Raw genomic sequence first — 20,440 nt, forward strand, 5'->3', positions numbered from 1 at the left:
AGAATTAAATGACATTTCTAGTTGAAATTAATCTACATGCGTGATTTTCTATTTTTTTTCTAAAAGTGCTAGACGCTGTTATATATCCTTTCAGAGGTCGTTCATGAGATTGTCTGCTATGTAGGAGATGAAGAGTGAAACACTATATATGACTTGTATTTCACGATAATTGTTATAGTGAATTCGCGTAAAATAAAGTTCGCAATTTCAAGTAGAACGTGATCAAATTATACACGTCAACTACAACGAAACCAAACGTTGTCCGTACTAAGAGTGATTGGGCTCGCTGAAATAACGTATCGCTATTGATGTAAAAGGTTAATAGTTAAGTTTATTATGTAATTAAATTTAATGCGGGAAGTTTAACATACGGAGTAGATAGTGTTTTCATCAGTTGTTGTTTTGAGGTATGGTCACGCTCTTTCCTGTTTTGCTTGAAGCTTGACTACGGAAATTAATGAGTACTATTTTCTCAAGTGACCTTTATGAAATCGGCTATAACAACAGCGTTTTTGTTTGCGGATTTAATCAGATCATTAACCAGGTGGAAATTAATCATTCACAAAACGTAACTGTTAAGCAGTATAAATTTAATCTTGATTGATGTTAGCTGGTTCCAATACATCTTCTTTTGAGCTCAGAAAACTGTTCAAATATCACATTCTTAATGACGCAACAGCCCATTACTACAAAAATTCATTCATTAAAGATTTATTTGTATGAACGCGACACAGTCACGGTTCCATTTTAGCTAATGACAGATTGAGTGGTTCATTTTGATTAGGACACTTTGTTTTTTTTTGCTAATCAGAACGCACTTTTGGGACCAAAATGGTGCATGTTGGTTAATCGTTAGTACCTGGTTGAATCAATTACTGAGCCACAATGTCGTTAAGGAGACACAGCAATATTACTGCCAGTTGTTTTCGTGGAGAGGTCAAATCAAGCACATTAAGACATTGAAGTGTATGAAGATGAAATTGGTATTGAGTGTTTGAGTTGACCTTCCAGTGTCTTTATGTACATCAAAAAAAGGTTTAAGCACTGTTTTGTCTCGCCAATTGTGATATCTTTGGTCGTCTATGGGATAAAATAAATTCTGGGAACGCGCACAACGATTGTGTACCGAACAGGTTTAGGGTTATAATACAATAAAGACAAACAGGTCATTTTGCGCAATTTTTCTCAGTCTGAAATACATTTTGTATTACTATTCCGTAGAAACAAAAAACATTTTCGATAAGTAAGAAAGTCTGTTGTCAGTACCTCTATACAAAACGGAGACGCACATACTATTTCTATTTATATTTTCTCTCACTATTTTGTTGTTCTTCCTTACTTTTTGTTTTCTTTCTTTCTTCCGGTTTAATAAATTCAGTATTACAAAATTATCAATATTTTTCAAATATAAATAATTTCTTATTCGTACTACAAAACGTATTTATATTTACAATATGCGGTTCTAATTATCAATGAGATCACTTTGGGAATAATTCTACAGAATCTCTACTGAACATCGTTTAAGCTTTGCGAAGATTCCTTTTGAGAAAAATAATACTGCGATTTAATATATTAAAAATTTGTTCGGCATTTTTTCAGAGTTTGAAATATTATGATTTCCCAGAAACAAAATTCAATTTCAATACGTACGAAAGTCTGGAAATAGTATTTTTTTTACATTGGGAAGACATAAATGATGTTGACAAATAATACCTTTTTGGAAAATTTATTTCATATCTCTTAATACTTATCTTGATTTTTGTTGTAAATATATTTCAAACCTCATTAAGTGGTCGGCGAAATCAGTGGCATCCAATAAAAAGAAAACTAATTGTCAATTCCATTATGGGTTGTGTATCTGTACACCATAGTTATTTATCAACTGTAGTATAACGCGTAACGTTCCTAAACCGCAAAACCACCATTGTCCTTGTTTTCGTATAAATTGATTTATAACGCTTCACACGTGTGTTATAATAACAAAATCGTCAAATATTTAACAAAAATTAGACCGGAGTCAGACCGGAGTCAAACGACATTGTGCTGTTCAAACCTTGCACGTTCCTGACGACAGCGCTTTGAGAATACAGGAAAATTTAATGATAGTCAATGTAAACATGCTATTTAGTCGTTGGACCACAATCAGAAAGGTAAACAATGCTACAGAGTAACAGACTCGTGTAGTATAGTGTCAAACAGAGTTTAATATCAATGACGTATTTACATTTGGGCAGGTGATACGACAGGTACATCAATCATCACGTGGTCAACAAACCATTGTGTATTTACTGGTCACACTGTTGTTCCACTCCTCATTTAAGGGTAAAACGTAAACGGATATCAGTCCATAAACCAACAACTACTGAAAAATCCCCACAGATAGGAAAATAGAAGTACATAACTTTATATTTCGAATTCATTCCTGCGCAGTTAAAATGAAACACAGATTTTAAAAGAAACTATGTATTGTAGTCAAAATAGTGATTATTTGTAACATCATGAGGAATCTTATAGGCACCTTTTTGCTATTGCTGTATTTTTTGCATATGTACTGGAACTCATAAGCTATGAAATTTACATTGTTTTAACCATAAGTACTACTTGAGGTGGCCGAAATGACCATAGGTTGCAGTACATGTTCAGTACTTTTTGGCTTCCATACTGATCGTATTTCTCATGATAAAAAAACAAACCTTAAATATATAACCAAAAAACCAAATTATAAGTCACCAATATTTGAAATAGCAAAAATACATACCAAGAAATATACCAACATTAAACCGTAAGTATAAGAAACTACGTACGCATACTGAAACATCTTCTGTGCCTCGATAATGGAGCCGATTACTCCGAATTTGACAACATCATATTATCTACTCTGTAAGAATTTCTTCCTTGCCCCAGCTTAAATTCTAAGTTATTCTTATCTTACAATCATACGTTTTCAAGGATCCGGTGTTATTCGGGAATCTACCGTTTATATTACTTCTTTAAACAACACTAACACATCTACATTAGGCCTATACAAACTAAAAAATCCCCGTTTCCCTTCCAATTATGTGTAATACTATAGTTCTAAATCAGACAACGGAAAAAGTTCACGATAGACAACTGCTTATATCAATTTCCTTTCACCAGAGGTATACAAAATGTAATTTGTTTTATTTTCAGTATACACGGATGCAAGAAGATAAACTTTGAGCACTCAAAACCAAAAACGATTTACGATAGTTTTGCTATGTTTAAAGTTTAAAAAGCCGATAATTATTACTTTAACTTGATTAAATATTAATGACATGTGTATTGAATACAAATCCCATGCATACCCTGATAATCAGGATCTTATCAAATGTGTTGCTGTTTCAGATGCTGACCACGTACCTCACGTTCTGTGGGATTGCAATCCACAACGCTCAGATATTCGAGGCCTACAGCAAGGAATATGAGAGGAATAAGGTACAATTATACACTATGGTCCGACGAATCCCTTATTTACTTGGAAAAAATTGCAATATATCACCTACATGAAAACTATATGTGTTTACTGTATACCGGGATTTTTTTCGCTGCAGTTTGATTTTCGCCTTAATCGCCCGCTGTGATAAAGGCGAATTTATCCGTATAGTGATCATCGGTAAACAACATGATATGCACAGTAATATTAAATCTAAAGGGCGAAATCAAAACTTGGCGAATATGAATTATTCTGGAGAAGGACAAGTGTTTGACCGGACGAAAAAATTACCGATATACAGTAATCTGATTGTAACTGGAGTAGAGAAGTAACAGCTACGTCATATTGCAACAGGTTTCGAGGGGTACCACTTTCGGGAGAGAAGTATCGAAAGTGTAGCAAACTTTAGAAATAGGCAGATATTCACAATATCTAGGACAGAAAATGAAGTAAATTTAGCCCCGATTATGCGAAATGCCACATATAATTTTCTCTTGAAATTATACTGTGAGCAGCAACAGACTATTTCCACCAAACCTGCCAGTACGCTACTGCCCAAATAACATGGGGGGATTTAAATGATGTCTAGTGACTGAAAGTGATTATTTGAGAAACGAGTGAAATGTAACTGACCTGGATGTGGTGGGTTTTTTTAAATCGTTCGAAACGTGTTTCATAACAGGGTTTAGGAATCTCCATTCTATATGTAACATAACCAAGGGCAGCACATCACCAGGAGAAGCGTTCCTTAGTATGATATTTGTGTAGAAAGCCTGGTTCTAATGATTCCGGTTTGTCTAACGATGTCTGTTAAGTTGGAGTAATGAAATATTTCGAAAATAAAAAAAACCTACATCATTTACAAAACATCTTTGTTAAGGCCTCTCTCTTCGTTAAACATCACGCAAAGTCAGATCGGGATGACCGGGTTGCAGAATGGATAGCGCTCTCACCGTTCACCAAAGTGGCCGGAGTTCGATTCCTCGGTCGGACGTGAAAATGTCTTGGGTTACCTGTTCGGCCACGTGGGTTGTATACTGGTAATCTGGTTTCCTCCCACATTAAGATCCCCTGCGCTCTTCCATCCTGACCGACAAGAGTGATTAATATAAGTTGGAAGACTTGTTTCATAATTTTTGTTAAATAAATAAGTGTGTATATGATAGTCATATCATTAAATGTGAATCACCTTATACAAAACAAACGGGTTTGTATATTGACATCACTGCATAATTCATTTTAAATGTTTAATATTTTACATCTTAGTTGTATATTTAACTCAGTTCGTTAAATAAATAACATCGTTTTTTTCTCAAATACATAATAGTTTCAGTTCAGCTCGACCGTAACGGGAAATACTTGTATCGTCATAACTAAGTCACCTTTATGTCTCTTTTAATGACTAGTACTTCTGTTTCCCAGAATACCTTATTCGTGGTATTGTACTAATCTTGTATCCGAACTGACAGCATGTTGTACTTCAACACGGCCGCTGTGCCGTATTTGATGGGCAAACAAAGGTTTGCTGTCTGAAAGATGGAATGGCCGCTAGGGATCTGTATGTAGCTTCCCACTCGATTGTCTGGCAGACATGTACGCAGCACCACGTTCCTCCTGACACCCTAGATAACTGCCGGCCATCACTGTTGCTGTTCGCTTCCGTATTTCGAAGAGAGTCTGTCTGTTGTTAGATTACGACGTTCGGCGTCAATGGCTGTTACTTCCTCGGGGTGTCCAATGTAAGGTTTCATCCTTTTGTACGGGCCACACTTCTTGTGGTGTTGAACCTTTTAATGGCAGCGTGGCTAGACGTCCCCGGGGTTCATTAATGATAAAATATTGACCAAGAAATTAACTGAACTTTTTAAACTCTTAAGTACATGTTGACTTTTTTTTTTAATTTCTCTTTAAACTAAATGACAAGTTAGAAGCATGAGGGATTGTATATTTATAAAATCCTTAGATTCAGGGTACCAAAATTAAGGGGTAGTCAAGTAACAAAAGATGTTGAAGAAAACATACATTTTATCGATTGGTTATATATCAACAGAGAAATATATTTGAGTTTAAGGAGAGACACGTGCTTTACCTTCAGGCTAATGTAACCGATACATTCCATGGTGCTCACTTCCGCTCTCTAGGTTTGACGTTAATTAAGACGAAATGGCCTGTCACAAGATTTCCGGATCTTTCATGTACAGATATGACTCTGGGTTTAGTTGGATACCGGTATTTCCTTTTCTCGTTATGCACACATGGCCTTATGAAGCTCGTATTTCGTTACATTAGATTTATACATAAGCGCCTCTGGCTACTGTTGAAGCACTGTATCTTGTCGATAATCAGCTCATTATTTCTAAATCTTTCCGTTCAATACATCTTACAAAATCAAATCAATCAAAGTAGAGTCATTTTAATCCAGCTGTAAGTATTGTTATGCTTGTATTTTAAATTTAATTTTCTGTGATACCTGTAAGCAGATCGAATTCGGAAGAACAGTATAATCCTCTATGCTTTATGCAAAGACGTGCATGGGATATAACAATGAAAAGACAGATATATATTCTATTTCACATATAGATTTATTCCTATTGCGTCTCAAACAAAACAAGTGAGATCTTATTAGATGTTTTACTTGTCATGTGTCACTATTGTCAGCAGCAAGTTTCTGTGTCTTGTATTACTACATTTTCGCAATGTATAGCTGTGGTGGCTTACTGCACAGATATCGCCTTTGGTTCGTCGTTAATGAAGTTTAACTATATGTGTTTGGCCCTCAAACTCAAGCAAGACCTTTATTCGAATTTCGATACATGTGATAGTATCCTATTTGTATCTTCAACGACGTCGCACAGGAAATTCAAGCTTCTTGTTATTGAAGTCATTTGTTTCTTCCTTCTTTCAACAAATTATATAAAAGAATTTTTTTATATAATTCATATCGCATGTTTTTCATGTGTAAATTATTTCTCTTGAACATCAAAAGTTGTAGACTCTTGAGCAAGCATTGCACATCATTGGCTTAAAAGGTTGAAAAGATATCATTGATATCGTCTTTTGAAATCAGCTTTTGATGTGTTAACAGCTAGCACAGTGATGCTTTGGTTGATTGACCAAGTACAACCTCTCGAACATTATTCATTTATACACTTTGTTTTTATAAAAATCAAATAAATATATAAATATTTAACTGAATTTGAAGTAACACTTAATGTTCTCTTAGTGTCAGCAAACACCCATCCAATGATGACGTTCAGGATCGAGTCTTTTGAACCAAATGTTTCCTTCTCAAATTCTGTGCTTAACATGCTAATGCATTTTGTTATATGAAATAGTAATCATTCGTTCTGTAGAATTGGGCAATTTCAAAACTGAAAACCTGACATGTTTGAAAACAGCTGTTAATGTGGCTGATTAATTTATGCGTCAAATAATGAATAAGTAAGTGTGTCGTTGCTTTTACGCCCAAGAACAACAATACCACCACAGTTGGTAGATTATTTTTGAAGATGTTGCAGTGGGTCTGTGGTGTCCAACATTAATGAAAGTAAAGCGTAAAACGTGAACTACCTCGTGACGTCATCATTGTAATGTAAGGTACTATTGAACCTCAATAAAAGGATTCATCAAACAACCATACACGATGAAAACTCGTATATTGACTAGAGGTTGGAATTCCATACATTGATTAAATTTTCTACAACTGTCGAGTGCAAATGGCATATCTAACAAGAAGTGTGTTTCGTGGAATTTCAATTTCCGTATGGGATTGGCATTGATGATGAANAAAAAAAAAAAAAAAAAAAAAAAAAAAAAAAAAACCAGTGAATTGTTTATAGCATGTATGGGATTATATAAAGGTGGATTTTGCCGAGTGGTATATTTTTAAGCCTTTCCAGGGAGGACCGGGCCTCAGTCCCCAATACATTCAGCATCTGAAGTATACTGTGAAATCCCTCATTTTCGTGGGTATTTTATGTTGTTGTTTTTATGGGTTATCTTCATCCACGAATCCATAGGTCCACTTAGTGATTACATGTTTGATGTTAAGCAACAAGTAACTCTCCATTTGAGCGGGTACTCGTAATCCACGAGTTCATGTACCAATTCATGGACCAACAAATTGTTGTTTTGTCGGGAAACCACGAAATTTTGGGCCCATGAAAATATATGATTTCACAGTAATCAACAGTTCCCAGTTGATATTGGTGTAACGTTTGGAATGTTTGTTTACAGGCTCTTCTAGAGGTCATCCATGACTTGTTCGAGGAGCAGACGTCAGTTGAAAACGTCATCCACAAGATCATGCAGAGGGCACAGTCTCTACTGAAGTGTGAGCGATGCTCCGTCCTCCTAAGGGATGGCACGTCAGAGGTAATAGACACTGTGCTTCTCGTGGGAATTATCAGTTCTCTTCGCTGTAAGCTCGCATTTCTCTTTTGAAGAGTGGCTAGTGGCACGGTTCATGATAAACACATCGATTAGAAATTGACCAGTACCTCATTAACTTTTTAAATGTATATATCGTAGGGGGTTTACACGTCTCTCCTTCTCTTTCAACAGTAGTTTAGACCCATTTTGATTGAAATTCCATCGTTATTGCCCCTATGATCAGCCATGAGTCCTAGACGGACGGAACTGCTTCTTGATGCTATGTTATTTGTTTTGAAAACCTGTATATTTTGCAAATCACATGTTTATCACTTACGTTCATATCTCCTTATCATATGGACTGACATTAATTCAGTCCAACGAAGTCCATTAAATCCAGAGAGAACGTTCGCTCTTTTTTAATACTATATTTTTGACAAAATGTCTATGCTTACATGTACACAATCATTTAATACCTTAGCACACCTAGCATGGCCTGACCTGATACTGTTTTGTAACATTTATTGACCGATGTTTAGCTCATTCACCCCTGAAATTTCATGATGACTATTCCGACCTTTGAAATGGAAGAGTAAAAATGTGTTTTCAGTGGTGCATGAGTTAACATTCCCAATCCCCGTTTTAATTATGGATCCGTCAATATATTCATATCTGTATCCTTTCTCTCTTGTACAGCTTGGCACGACAGTGATGCCAACATCCACTGCTACATATATCCTTACAATCGCCTTAATTATATTATAGTATATACTGGTGTCGGATACACAGAGAGTTACACCGTGTGGTAGATAGAAGTTAAGTAACTGTCATCTTCTAGACTCGGAGTTTTATAGAAATAATCGGATAGATAGCACTCGGGAATATCGTCAGGAAATGACAGCTAGGCGAGGATGATGGTATCTACCATCTTAGTGTGTCTTTCTAGATCTCTTAATTATCTATCAGGTGGTCTATTTTTGTAATACAATTTCTCTACAATACACTCCAGCTAGGATTTTAAAACAAATCTTCAGATTGCTTTCACAATTGTCTACAACGTAAGAGGTTTTGTTTTGATTCCATTTTGCTGAAATATGCACGTTTTCATGATGGTATTAAGATTCAAGTAACCAAAACCAATATCAATCTTATTCGTAACATTTCAGGGTCTGGTACTATAAGCTAATATATAACTTAGGTAGGATATATTATATTACTAAGGTTGGACCAAGTATATAACTTAGGTAGGAACTAGTATATAATTAAAATAGGAAGCAGTATATAACATAGGTGGGAACGAGTATATAAATTAGATAGGAACCAGTATATAACTTAGATAGGAACTAGTATATAACTTAGGTAGGAACTTGTATATAATTTAGATAGGAACTAGTAAATTACTTAGATAGGAATTAGTAGATAACTTAGGAAGGAACTAGTATATAACTTAGGTAGGAACTAGTATATAACTTAGGAAGGAACTTGTATATAACATAGGAACTAGTATATAACTTAGGAAGGAACTTGTATATAATTTAGATAGGAACTAGTAAATTACTTAGATAGGAACTAGTAGATAACTTAGGAAGGAACTAGTATACAACTTAGGTAGGATATATATTATATTACTAAGGTTGGACCAAGTATATAACTTAGGCTGGAACTAGTATATAATTTAGATAGGACCCAGTATATCACTTAGGTAGGAACTAGTATATAGCTTAGATAGGAACTAGTATATAATTTAGGTAGGAACTAGGATATAACTTAGATAGGAACTAGTTTATAACTTAGGAAGGAACTATTATATAACTTAGGTAGGAACTAGTAGATAACTTACGTAGGAACTAGTACATAACTTACGTAGGAACTAGTATATAACTTAGATAGGAAGTAGTATATAACTTAGGTAGGAACCGGAATATAACTTAGGTAGGAACTAGTAGATAACTTACGTAGGAAATAGTAGATAACTTACGTAGGAACTAGTACATAACTTACGTAGGAGCTAGTATATAACCTAGGTAGGAACTAATATATAACTTAGGAAGGAACTAATTTAGGTAGGAACTAGTATATACCTCAGGTAGGAACTAACATATAACTTAGGTAGGAACTTGTATATAATTTAGATAGGAACTAGTAAATTACTTAGATAGGAACTAGTAGATAACTTAGGAAGGAACTAGAATATAACATAGGTGGCAATTGGTAGATAACGTAGGTAGGAACTAGGATATAACTTAGATAGGAACTAGTATATAATTTTGGTAGGAACTAGTATATAACTTAGGAAGGAACTTGTATATAACATAGGAACTAGTATATAACTTAGGAAGGAACTAGTATATAACTTAGATAGGAACTAGCATATAACTTAGGTAGGAACTAACATATAACTTAGGTAGGAACAAGTATATAACTTACGGAGGAACTAGTAGATAACTTACGTAGGAACTAGTACATAACTTACGTAGGAACTAGTATATAACTTAGGAAGGAACTTGTATATAATTTAGACAGGAACTAGTAAATTACTTAGATAGGAACTAGTAGATAACTTAGGAAGGAACTAGAATATAACATAGGTGGCAATTGGTAGATAACGTAGGTAGGAACTAGGATATAACTTAGATAGGAACTAGTATATATCTTAGATAGGAACTAACATATAACTTGGGTGGAAACTAGTATATAACTTAGGTAGGGACTAGTATATTACTTAGGTAGGATCTAGTATATAACTGAGGTAGGAACTAACATATAACTTAGGTAGGGACAAGTATATAACTTACGTAGGAACTAGTAGATAACTTACGTAGGAAATAGTAGATAACTTACGTAGGAACTAGTACATAACTTACGTAGGAGCTAGTATATAACCTAGGTAGGAACTAGTATATAACTAAGGTAGGAACCGGTATATAACTTAGGTAGGAACTAATATATTACTTAGGGAGGAACTAGTATATAACTTAGATAGGAACTAGTATATATCTTAGATAGGAACTAACATATAACTTAGGTAGGAACAAGTATATAACTTAGATAGGAACTAGGATATAACTTAGGTAGGAACTAGTATATTACTTAGGTAGGAACTAGTATATAATTAAAATAGAAAGCAGTATATAACATAGGTGGGAACGAGTATATAAATTAGATAGGATCCAGTATATAACTTAGATAGGAACTAACATATAACTTGGGTGGAAACTAGTATATAACTTAGGTAGGTACTAGTATATAACCTAGGTAGGAACAAGTATATAACTTACGGAGGAACTAGTAGATAACTTACGTAGGAACTAGTATATAACTTAGGAAGAAACTAACATATAACTTAGATAGAAAACTAGTATATAATTTAGATAGGACCCAGTATATCACTTAGGTAGGAACTAGTATGTAATGTAGATAGGAACCAGTATATAACTTAGATAGGAACTAGTATATATCTTAGATAGGAACTAATATATAACTTAGGAAGGAACTAGTATATAACTTAGATAGGAAGTAGTATATAACTTAGGTAGGAACCGGTATATAACTTAGGAAGGAACTAGAATATAACATAGGTGGCAATTGGTAGATAACGTAGGTAGGAACTAGGATATAACTTAGATAGGAACTAGTATACAACTTAGGTAGGAACTAGTATATTACTTAGATAGAAACTAGTATATAACTTAGGTAGGTACTAGTATATAACCTAGGTAGGAACCAGTATATCACTTAGGTAGGAACTAGTATATAGATTAGATAGGAACTAGTAGATAACTTAGGAAGGAACTAGTATACAACTTAGGTAGGAACTAGTATATTACTTAGGTAGGATCTAGTATATAACTGAGGTAGGAACTAACATATAGCTTAGGTAGGAACAAGTATATAACTTAGATAGGAACTAGTATATAACTTCAGTAGGAACTAGTATATAACTTAGGAAGAAAATAGTATATAACTTAGATAGGAACTAGTATATAACTTCAGTAGGAACTAGTATATAACTTAGGAAGGAACTTGTATATAACATAGGAACTAGTATATAACTTAGGAAGGAACTTGTATATAACATAGGAACTAGTATATAACTTAGGAAGGAACTAGTATATAACTTAGGTAGGTACTAGTATATAACCTAGGTAGGAACAAGTATATAACTTAGATAGGAACTAGTATATAATTTAGGTAGGAACTAGGATATAACTTAGATAGGAACTAGTATATAACTTAGGAAGGAATTAGTATATAACATAGGTGGCAATTGGTAGATAACGTAGGTAGGAACTAGGATATAACTTAGATAGGAACTAGTATATAATTTAGGTAGGAACTAGTATATACCTCAGGTAGGAACTAACATATAACTTAGGTAGGAACAAGTATATAACTTACGGAGGAACTAGTAGATAACTTACGTAGGAACTAGTACATAACTTACGTAGGAATTAGTATATAACCTAGGTAGGTACAAGTATATAACTTAGATAGGAACTAGTATATAACTTAGATAGGAAGTAGTATATAACTTAGGTAGGAACCGGTATGTAACTTAGGTAGGAACTAGTATATAGCTTAGATAGGAACTAGTATATAATTTAGGTAGGAACTAGGATATAACTTAGATAGGAACTAGTATATATCTTAGATAGGAACTAACATATAACTTAGGTAGGAACAAGTATATAACTTAGATAGGAACTAGGATATAACTTAGGTAGGAACTAGTAGATAACTTACGTAGGAACTAGTACATAACTTACGTAGGAATTAGTATATAACCTAGGTAGGTACAAGTATATAACTTAGATAGGAACTAGGATATAACTTAGGTAGGAACTAGTATATTACTTAGGTAGGAACTAGTATATAACTGAGGTAGGAACTAACATATAACTTAGGTAGGAACAAGTATATAACTTACGTAGGAACTAGTAGATAACTTACGTAGGAACTAGTATATAACTTAGGAAGGAACTAGTATATAACTTAGGTAGGAACTAGTATATAACTTAGGAAGGAACTAATATATAACTTAGGAAGGAACTAGTATATAACCTAGGTAGGAACTAGTATATAACTTATATAGGAACTTGTATATAACTTAGGTAGGAACTAGTATATAGATTAGATAGGAACTAGTAGATAACTTAGGAAGGAACTAATATATAACTTAGGAAGGAACTAGTGTATAACTTAGGTAGGAACTAGTATATTACTTAGGTAGGAACTAGTATATAGATTAGATAGGAACTAGTAGATAACTTAGGAAGGGACTAATATATAACTTAGGAAGGAACTAGTATATAGCCTAGGTAGGAACTAATATATAACTTAGGAAGGAACTAGTATACAACTTAGGGAGGAACTAGTATATAACTTAGATAGGAACTAGTATATAACTTAGGAAGGAACTTGTATATAACTTAGGTAGGAACTAGTATATAGATTAGATAGGAACTAGTTGATAACTTAGGAAGGAACTAATATATAACTTAGGAAGGAACTAGTATATAACTTAGGTAGGAACTAGTATATAACTTAGGAAGGAACTTGTACATAACTTAGAAAGGAACCAGTATAAAACCTAGGTAGGAACTAATATATAACTTAGGAAGGAACTAGTATACAACTTAGGTAGGAACTAGTATATAACTTAGATAGGAACTAGTATATAACTTAGATAGGAACTAGTATATAACTTAGGTAGGAACTAGTATATAACTTAGGTAGGAACTAGTATATAACTTAGGTAGGAACTAGTATATAACTTAGGTAGGAACTAGTATATAACTTAGGTAGGAACTAGTATATAACTTAGGTAGGAACTAGTATATAACTTAGGTAGGAACTAGTATATAACTTAGGTAGGAACTAGTATATAACTTAGGTAGGAACTAGTATATAACTTAGGTAGGAACTAGTATATAACTTAGGTAGGAACTAGTATATAACTTAGGTAGGAACTAGTATATAACTTAGGTAGGAACTAGTATATAACTTAGGTAGGAACTAGTATATAACTTAGGTAGGAACTAGTATATAACTTAGGAAGGAACTAGTATATAACTTAGGTAGGAACTAGTATATAACTTAGGTAGGAACTAGTATATAACTTAGGTAGGAACTAGTATAAAACTTAGATAGAAACTAGTATATAACTAAGGTAGAAACTAGTATATAACTTAGGTTATATTTAAAACAGCACAAATTCAACGTCACTTTGAATTCGAAACAATCATTTTCAGATGTATTGTTACACACAGAAATATAGCCATAATTCTTCAGATAATTAACAAATTTGACTTGGTGAAATAATGTTTGATACGATGCTAGATCTCAACGTGTATAACATAAAAACAGTACATAGGTATTTTTATCCTATGAGTTACATAGAGAAGGAAATAAAAATAATAAATAGTACATTTAAATAGGCCAATTTGCGAATTTTCTTTGCGGTTATTTCTAAACATTTTTGCAAGGTTGATAAGTATGAATTATGGAAAAGTTCGAATAGCACAACCAGTAAGGAGTTCTCATTCACCTATATGCTTGCTCTAAATATTATTGCTGGTCCTTGTAAGATATAATGACCTGCTGTCCAATATCTCTTTTTCGACCATGTACATAAGCTTTATCTAATCAACTCTTTATTAGTAACCTATTTACTATTTCAGACTAACTTCAACCAAGTATTTGATCTCGGTTATCCGGTGAAAAATGGCAAGTCTTCCAATTATAAGTAAGTGTGGTGTGTTTTGTTTTTATTTCTTCTTCTCTGTATTTTGTCTTTTCGGTCTTCTGTAACTTATTTTGAATAATATGTTGTAAACGTGACGAAACCTTTAAATGTTTGTGCAGCGATAATATTTTTTTCATTTACATGTATGGTGTTGTGAACAACATTGAAGAACAAAAATCAATTTTAAGATTGGCTGGACATCAAATTTCGTAGAAATAAGTCTCAGAAAGTGTGCTTTATCAACAGAATCATCAAGGCTGCAACACCCAACATGGTGTATTTCGCTTGACCTTTAAACAAAACATTCTCATCTGAAATAGCAAAATACTTTGTAAATCGTCTTTTTTATTTCTAAAACTTCGTATTTTGGAGTACATTTTTGATATATATTTCGTATCCTGTTTTGATATGATATCTATGCGGATGTATATTGATCGTGTGCAAACACTCGTTATTCACTGATAGTATTAACGCCAAAGTATAAGGGCTGAAATAGTTTGCTTCTCTTAGGCCTAATGAAATATCAAACTAAAGAATAACATCAATGTATGAAAAAAAAACGAAGAATAATAGTGATCGTTGATCGACGAAATTTCCCAAATACTTTCAAGAAAGTAGGACAGATTAACATATAAATAACTGTCAAGGTACAGCATCGCAACACTAGGGCATAAATAGAATCTGACGGTTAGATGTGTCAAATCACCACAAATATCGTTGTTACATAGACGTTAATGCTCAAAGAAAGATAAGTAAGTAAACGGGTCGATGAAGAAATTTCTGAAATATTGATTTGAATATTGAGGATTGGCTGTTTGCTTATATTTCGCCAAGTTGAGACCAAATAATCGAAGGTCTTGAATTCTGCAGGGGTTCGCATATTATTCGCCTCTTGAAATATATGAAGAGCAAATATCACATAATTATTACAAAATGAACTGACACTTTTTAAACGTTCGATTATCATCATATTTTATTTATCCATGTTGCGTTTTTAAACTAGTTCAACATTCTTCACCGATCATTTCATCTAATTTATGATTATTCAAATAGTAGAATTTCTACTTTTTGAGAGTGTCATGCTTCCTTTAATCGATTTCACTCAAAATTAGTATTTTGCTCTATATCCTTTTTATCATATTCTATGTATCTGATTGTCATGAAAACCTATTTTTTTTATTATCATTACTTATATTTATGTAGATGATGGAAATTTTGCTGAAGCAAAGCTTTCCATGAATTCGCGTCAATATATTCAACGCAATATATAAATTATTATTTAGTGCAAGGCATACAAAGACACTGATTATACTGGATTTCATGACAATTTTACCTTTTTGACTTTTTCAGTATTGTACAAATATATTTCTATCACTTTCTGACTCTTTTTCTGACCCTGTCGGTTTTTCCTCTCCTGTGGCAGGAATGTTTTCTCAACCTGTGATCCCAAAACGCATCCCGCCAACAGGCCACGTAATGTGCCCTCCATTATTTGTACAAGGTAATCCGATTGTCGTTTTCTGTACCTCTATGTCGAGGGTCAAGGTCACAAATGCATTATTTTCCATTGACAATCATGACTTGATGACGTCATCGAGCTGTAGTATAATTCGATGGGTTATTGTACATATATCAAAAAATAATAATCCTACAAATAGTGAGAAAATAAATTCGAGAAATGATGGCAGAAGATTATGACTTTACTGAAGCTCGGGAAGTGCGAATAATTTATGACTACAGAAAACAATCATATATTTCAGTTAACAACATAACTTATTTTATATACATTTGCTAAGTCATTTCAAGTCCAAATGAGCACATTTTGTATTTGTTCATTTCTCATTTTGACATGCAAGGCCGATTGTATTATTTATTATGTCGAATTATATTCGTCTTTCTAAAAGTTTATTCTTCATTGTGACCTTGGCTCAGTTATTCAAACTTGTCACGTGCACAGCTTTTTGGTCTCGTGAGTTTTTTTCTTATATGCTGTGATCTATATTTGTTTATACAATATATAATTGTGTCGGTTCTTGATTAAAAATATTGTCTTTTTTTCCACATGGACAATAACAGCAAAACAATCTCTAAAATTACACTGCTATGAAAACAGCTTATTTATCCTTTTATCACATAATGTACTGTGCTATCCAGTGAATATACCCATATCATACTTTTGCATATTAACCCATGTAATATTACCTATCAGCCCTGTGACTGGGTGTAAGCTTCAATTGTTTTAATTGTGACGTCACGCCTAGGACAAGTACATGACGTCACAGGCTTACGCACTGAAGCCAAAATGGCGGCTTTTTACATTTCAAAGTTGCATGAAAAATACCGTTTTACACGAATAAATGCCACAAATCCTGGTTATGTAATAAAAAGGATCTTACACTCGTTTTCATTTCATATGAAATTTATGAAACTCGTCACGAAACTTTCATATAGCTCGCCAGAGGCTCGCTAAATTGAAAAAAATCTTAGACTCGTTTCATCAATCTCATATGAAATGGAAGCTCATGTAAGATCCTATATATCCTTTGTACTATATGTGACAAAAGCCTAATAATCAATATCCTAGAGCGCTAGACAAGTTTTAGCTAGAACTGACAACATCATTAAATGCCTAATGTATTGTTTTATCTTTGTTTGCAGATGTCTGTGTTTTAGTCTCGTCTTTGGTGTTTTAACTCTGCTTTTGTCTATTGTAATGATATATTTTGGATTTAAAATAACACAACTTCTTCTGGCTATATGCTGGCGGTAAGCGAAGTGGCACATTAACGGGAGACATGTTTATTTTACTGTATATAATTAAATTGGGCGATACATGGAACCACCAATAGGAGACACTCATGTGTATTGTTCACTGCATCTGGAAGAACTGATTGAAGAAAAATAAAGTATCATCAACTTCTTGACAGGCTTTAGTAGACAATGAATGTGCCTGATCCTTTTGTACATTTGTCACAACAATAAAGTAGAATTGATTTGAAAAATCATCAGCTTCTTGGTATTCAATTAACATGATATCAAGCTTTCAAATTAAATGAAACCAGTATGTTACAGGCTTTAGAACATATTTCTCGTGACATATACTCACCATTACCGCTGCAAGATTTGTTATTTCATTGCTACATCAAGCACAGTCGTTGTGTTAGGAACCTGCGTTTGTAGAAAATGTTTGTTATATGGTATATCAAAGTTAAGTAATAAACGGGTATTGGCAATTTTATATGACTCAATCAAATAACTGATATTGATGACGTAACACTCTAAATTGCTAGAAACCTTATTGTTACTTTTCTAACGTTAAATACATTTTGAATTAGCATAGGTTTATGTTTAAAATGTCTTTTTACAAATGGTATTTATTTATTATTTATTTGTATTCCTAATTAATATTATTTGTTCCGTTGTCAGTCCTGAAAACTCTTCAGACATGAAATTTGGAAACAAGATCGCCGAACACGTGCTCATTACAGGAGAGACAATAAATATTTCAGACGCTGAGCATGATGGTCGCTTCGAGCATGAGGTACGTCACTCAATATCAGTTTTCAAGCTACATTTCTGTCACAAGTTTCTTAGTGAAATGCCATTTTCAACACTAAAACAGACAATTAAGAGAATTTGGTGACATGGGCAATTCAATTTAAGCAAATTTGATGTCGGATTCACGAGAATATATGAATTCAGAGAGTTATTATGGAAAATTAATTATTTTTAAGGATAAAATTTCAAAAACAAACAACAGATCGATATGAGATGTAGTATTCACCATTTTACTTATATTTTGTGTAGTCTTAAGTTTTCTTTCCACAGTCATCTCTCATAAGTTTCTCAGAATAGAACAATTTTGAAATTCTAGAAAGAGCTGCTAAGATTGTTGCTGAAATTCAAGTTACGCTTACACCATATCTGACATTCTTTCAAAAGCATTAGGAAATTTGCTTTTTATAAATATATATATACATATCACTCTGCTAGATTTTACTCTCTGTGATAATAAGTGAATGATGTTTCATTTTATCAGGTTGACAAATGCGGAAACATTTCTATGCGGTCGATATTGTGTAAGCCAATCAGAAACAGGGACTCACAAACAATTGGTGAGATTGTATTTGTTTGTTTGTTTGAGGTGTTTTTTTTATCGTAACACATTCCTTATATTCCATATATGGAGCAGATATATACATGCCTGTTTTTTTGTCATTTTATCGTCTTTCTCATTATGTGTCTGTCTTCCTTTTTGTGCTTCCTCAGTTCCCGTTGTTGTTCTTTATATCAACTTTGATCTCCGATCCTGTCCTTGTATATCTACAATGCAGACATTATTATGACATTTCCCTATTTGCATTTTGGATTTGGATTTGACCTTCATTTTTTTAGCGGTTGTCGTCAACAGAAGACGCTTACCCTTCCGGTATACCTGGTCTGACTACATATGTACTTAGTCAAAGGTATCCACGTATATCTTTCTTTAATTCACATTTTGTACTATATTTTTCGATTTTGAGTTCGAATTATGGTTCGGGTGACACTTAAGTATTCTCTAGCTGTTTTTTGAAGAGTTATTATCAGACATTATTTTATAGTTGACCTTATGATACAACGAGTGTGAAAAAAGACAATGTAGAAAATATGATAAACAGCATATCAACATTTTTAAACTCTAACAAGAGACCACCAAATGATGTTTCTCGGATCCTTTCACATAAGCCGCCACAGACGATCATTAAGTGGGAACCAACAGGTTATATCTCTTTTCAGGTTGCGTTGGTGCCTTTTCTCTTTATCATAATATTGTTTTAGATAATATCAAAGCAGAGAAAATACAAGTTGAAAACATAATAAAACTACTGTGAATTTTTCCTCAATAGACACTATCAATATGCGTTATGAAATACTGAAGTGTGACTGTAATTCGAACTCAAAATCGATAAAGCTAGGACAGTCTATAACCGAATGAAAGATTAAAATGATGACCATTGAAAAAGGATAAGGAGGATACGACCAGGTGTTCCAGAAGGACAAGCGTCTCCTGCTCTTCATCGACGACACCCATCAAATAAATAAATGTTAAATCTTCAAGTCATGTCACCTCGTCAAAGTTAGAATCGGGATTGTGACAAAGATAATAATAAAACGTCCATATTCTTATCGTTTAGCTATTGATATCAAATTATAATTTACTATAATTGGATGTGCGCCCGAGATGAGAGTGTTTGGGGTCAGGCTGATTGTGAGTGATGTGTCCAATCAATGAACGACAGTCAATATGTAGCAAAAAATTTGCAGAAACACGTAATAAGTACAACTAAATATGTGGCATTACCTTCCTTTGATGAAATAGCTGACTTTTAGTTATCACAATATCGCAAAATATTGCTTAAACCTGAGAACATTTCGGCCAGATCAGTTGTTCTTCGTCAGCTGATTTTGACGTTCATTACTGACGGTCACATACTCCTTGATTATCAAGCAAGCGTAAGAACTGATCTTGCACTGCTTGATCGCTACGGCTTCTTTCTCATTCCTATTAATGTTATGTTCCTCTGAAGCAAGCACTGTGACTATATCGGTGTCAATGGCCAGTTAACTTGCATCATTCCTGAATGGCTGATAATTCTCTATATAATTGTTCCTTCAGCCGTCCGACTAAAGACCGCCAAACTGTTCCACCAACGTAATCGTTAAGCGTTTGTTACATTTTATTTTATGTGATATTTGACCCCGCACTTCAGACGTGTCGGATTTGTCGTTGACGTCTGAAAGTTTTTTGTCTGAGCGAGTTGCCTGATTTATTGTTGCTGTGCAGTACCTCCGTCGTTGTTTGTAGGGTTGTCTTTTTTTTTCTTTGGAAG

The 20,440-nt window shown here is 33.6% G+C and overlaps 1 protein-coding gene across 2 annotated transcripts in view; it reads left to right on the plus strand.

Moving 5' to 3' along the window:
* The window catches only part of LOC110452749 (dual 3',5'-cyclic-AMP and -GMP phosphodiesterase 11A-like), a 124,588-nt gene that overhangs the window by 76,386 nt on the left and 27,762 nt on the right, over positions 1 to 20,440 (plus strand). Inside the window, exons 3-8 of one of the 2 annotated variants that reach the window (XM_021501409.1) lie at positions 3,367 to 3,456; positions 7,691 to 7,828; positions 14,506 to 14,570; positions 15,994 to 16,071; positions 17,997 to 18,111; positions 18,610 to 18,685. In XM_021501409.1, the coding sequence (XP_021357084.1) occupies positions 3,367 to 3,456; positions 7,691 to 7,828; positions 14,506 to 14,570; positions 15,994 to 16,071; positions 17,997 to 18,111; positions 18,610 to 18,685 (562 nt within the window). The remainder of the gene's footprint in view (positions 1 to 3,366; positions 3,457 to 7,690; positions 7,829 to 14,505; positions 14,571 to 15,993; positions 16,072 to 17,996; positions 18,112 to 18,609; positions 18,686 to 20,440) is intronic. The other variant, XM_021501410.1, reaches the window with a different exon arrangement.

This window comes from Mizuhopecten yessoensis, unplaced genomic scaffold, assembly GCF_002113885.1.
Source record: "Mizuhopecten yessoensis strain PY_sf001 unplaced genomic scaffold, ASM211388v2 scaffold6863, whole genome shotgun sequence".
NCBI lineage: Eukaryota > Metazoa > Mollusca > Bivalvia > Pectinida > Pectinidae > Mizuhopecten > Mizuhopecten yessoensis.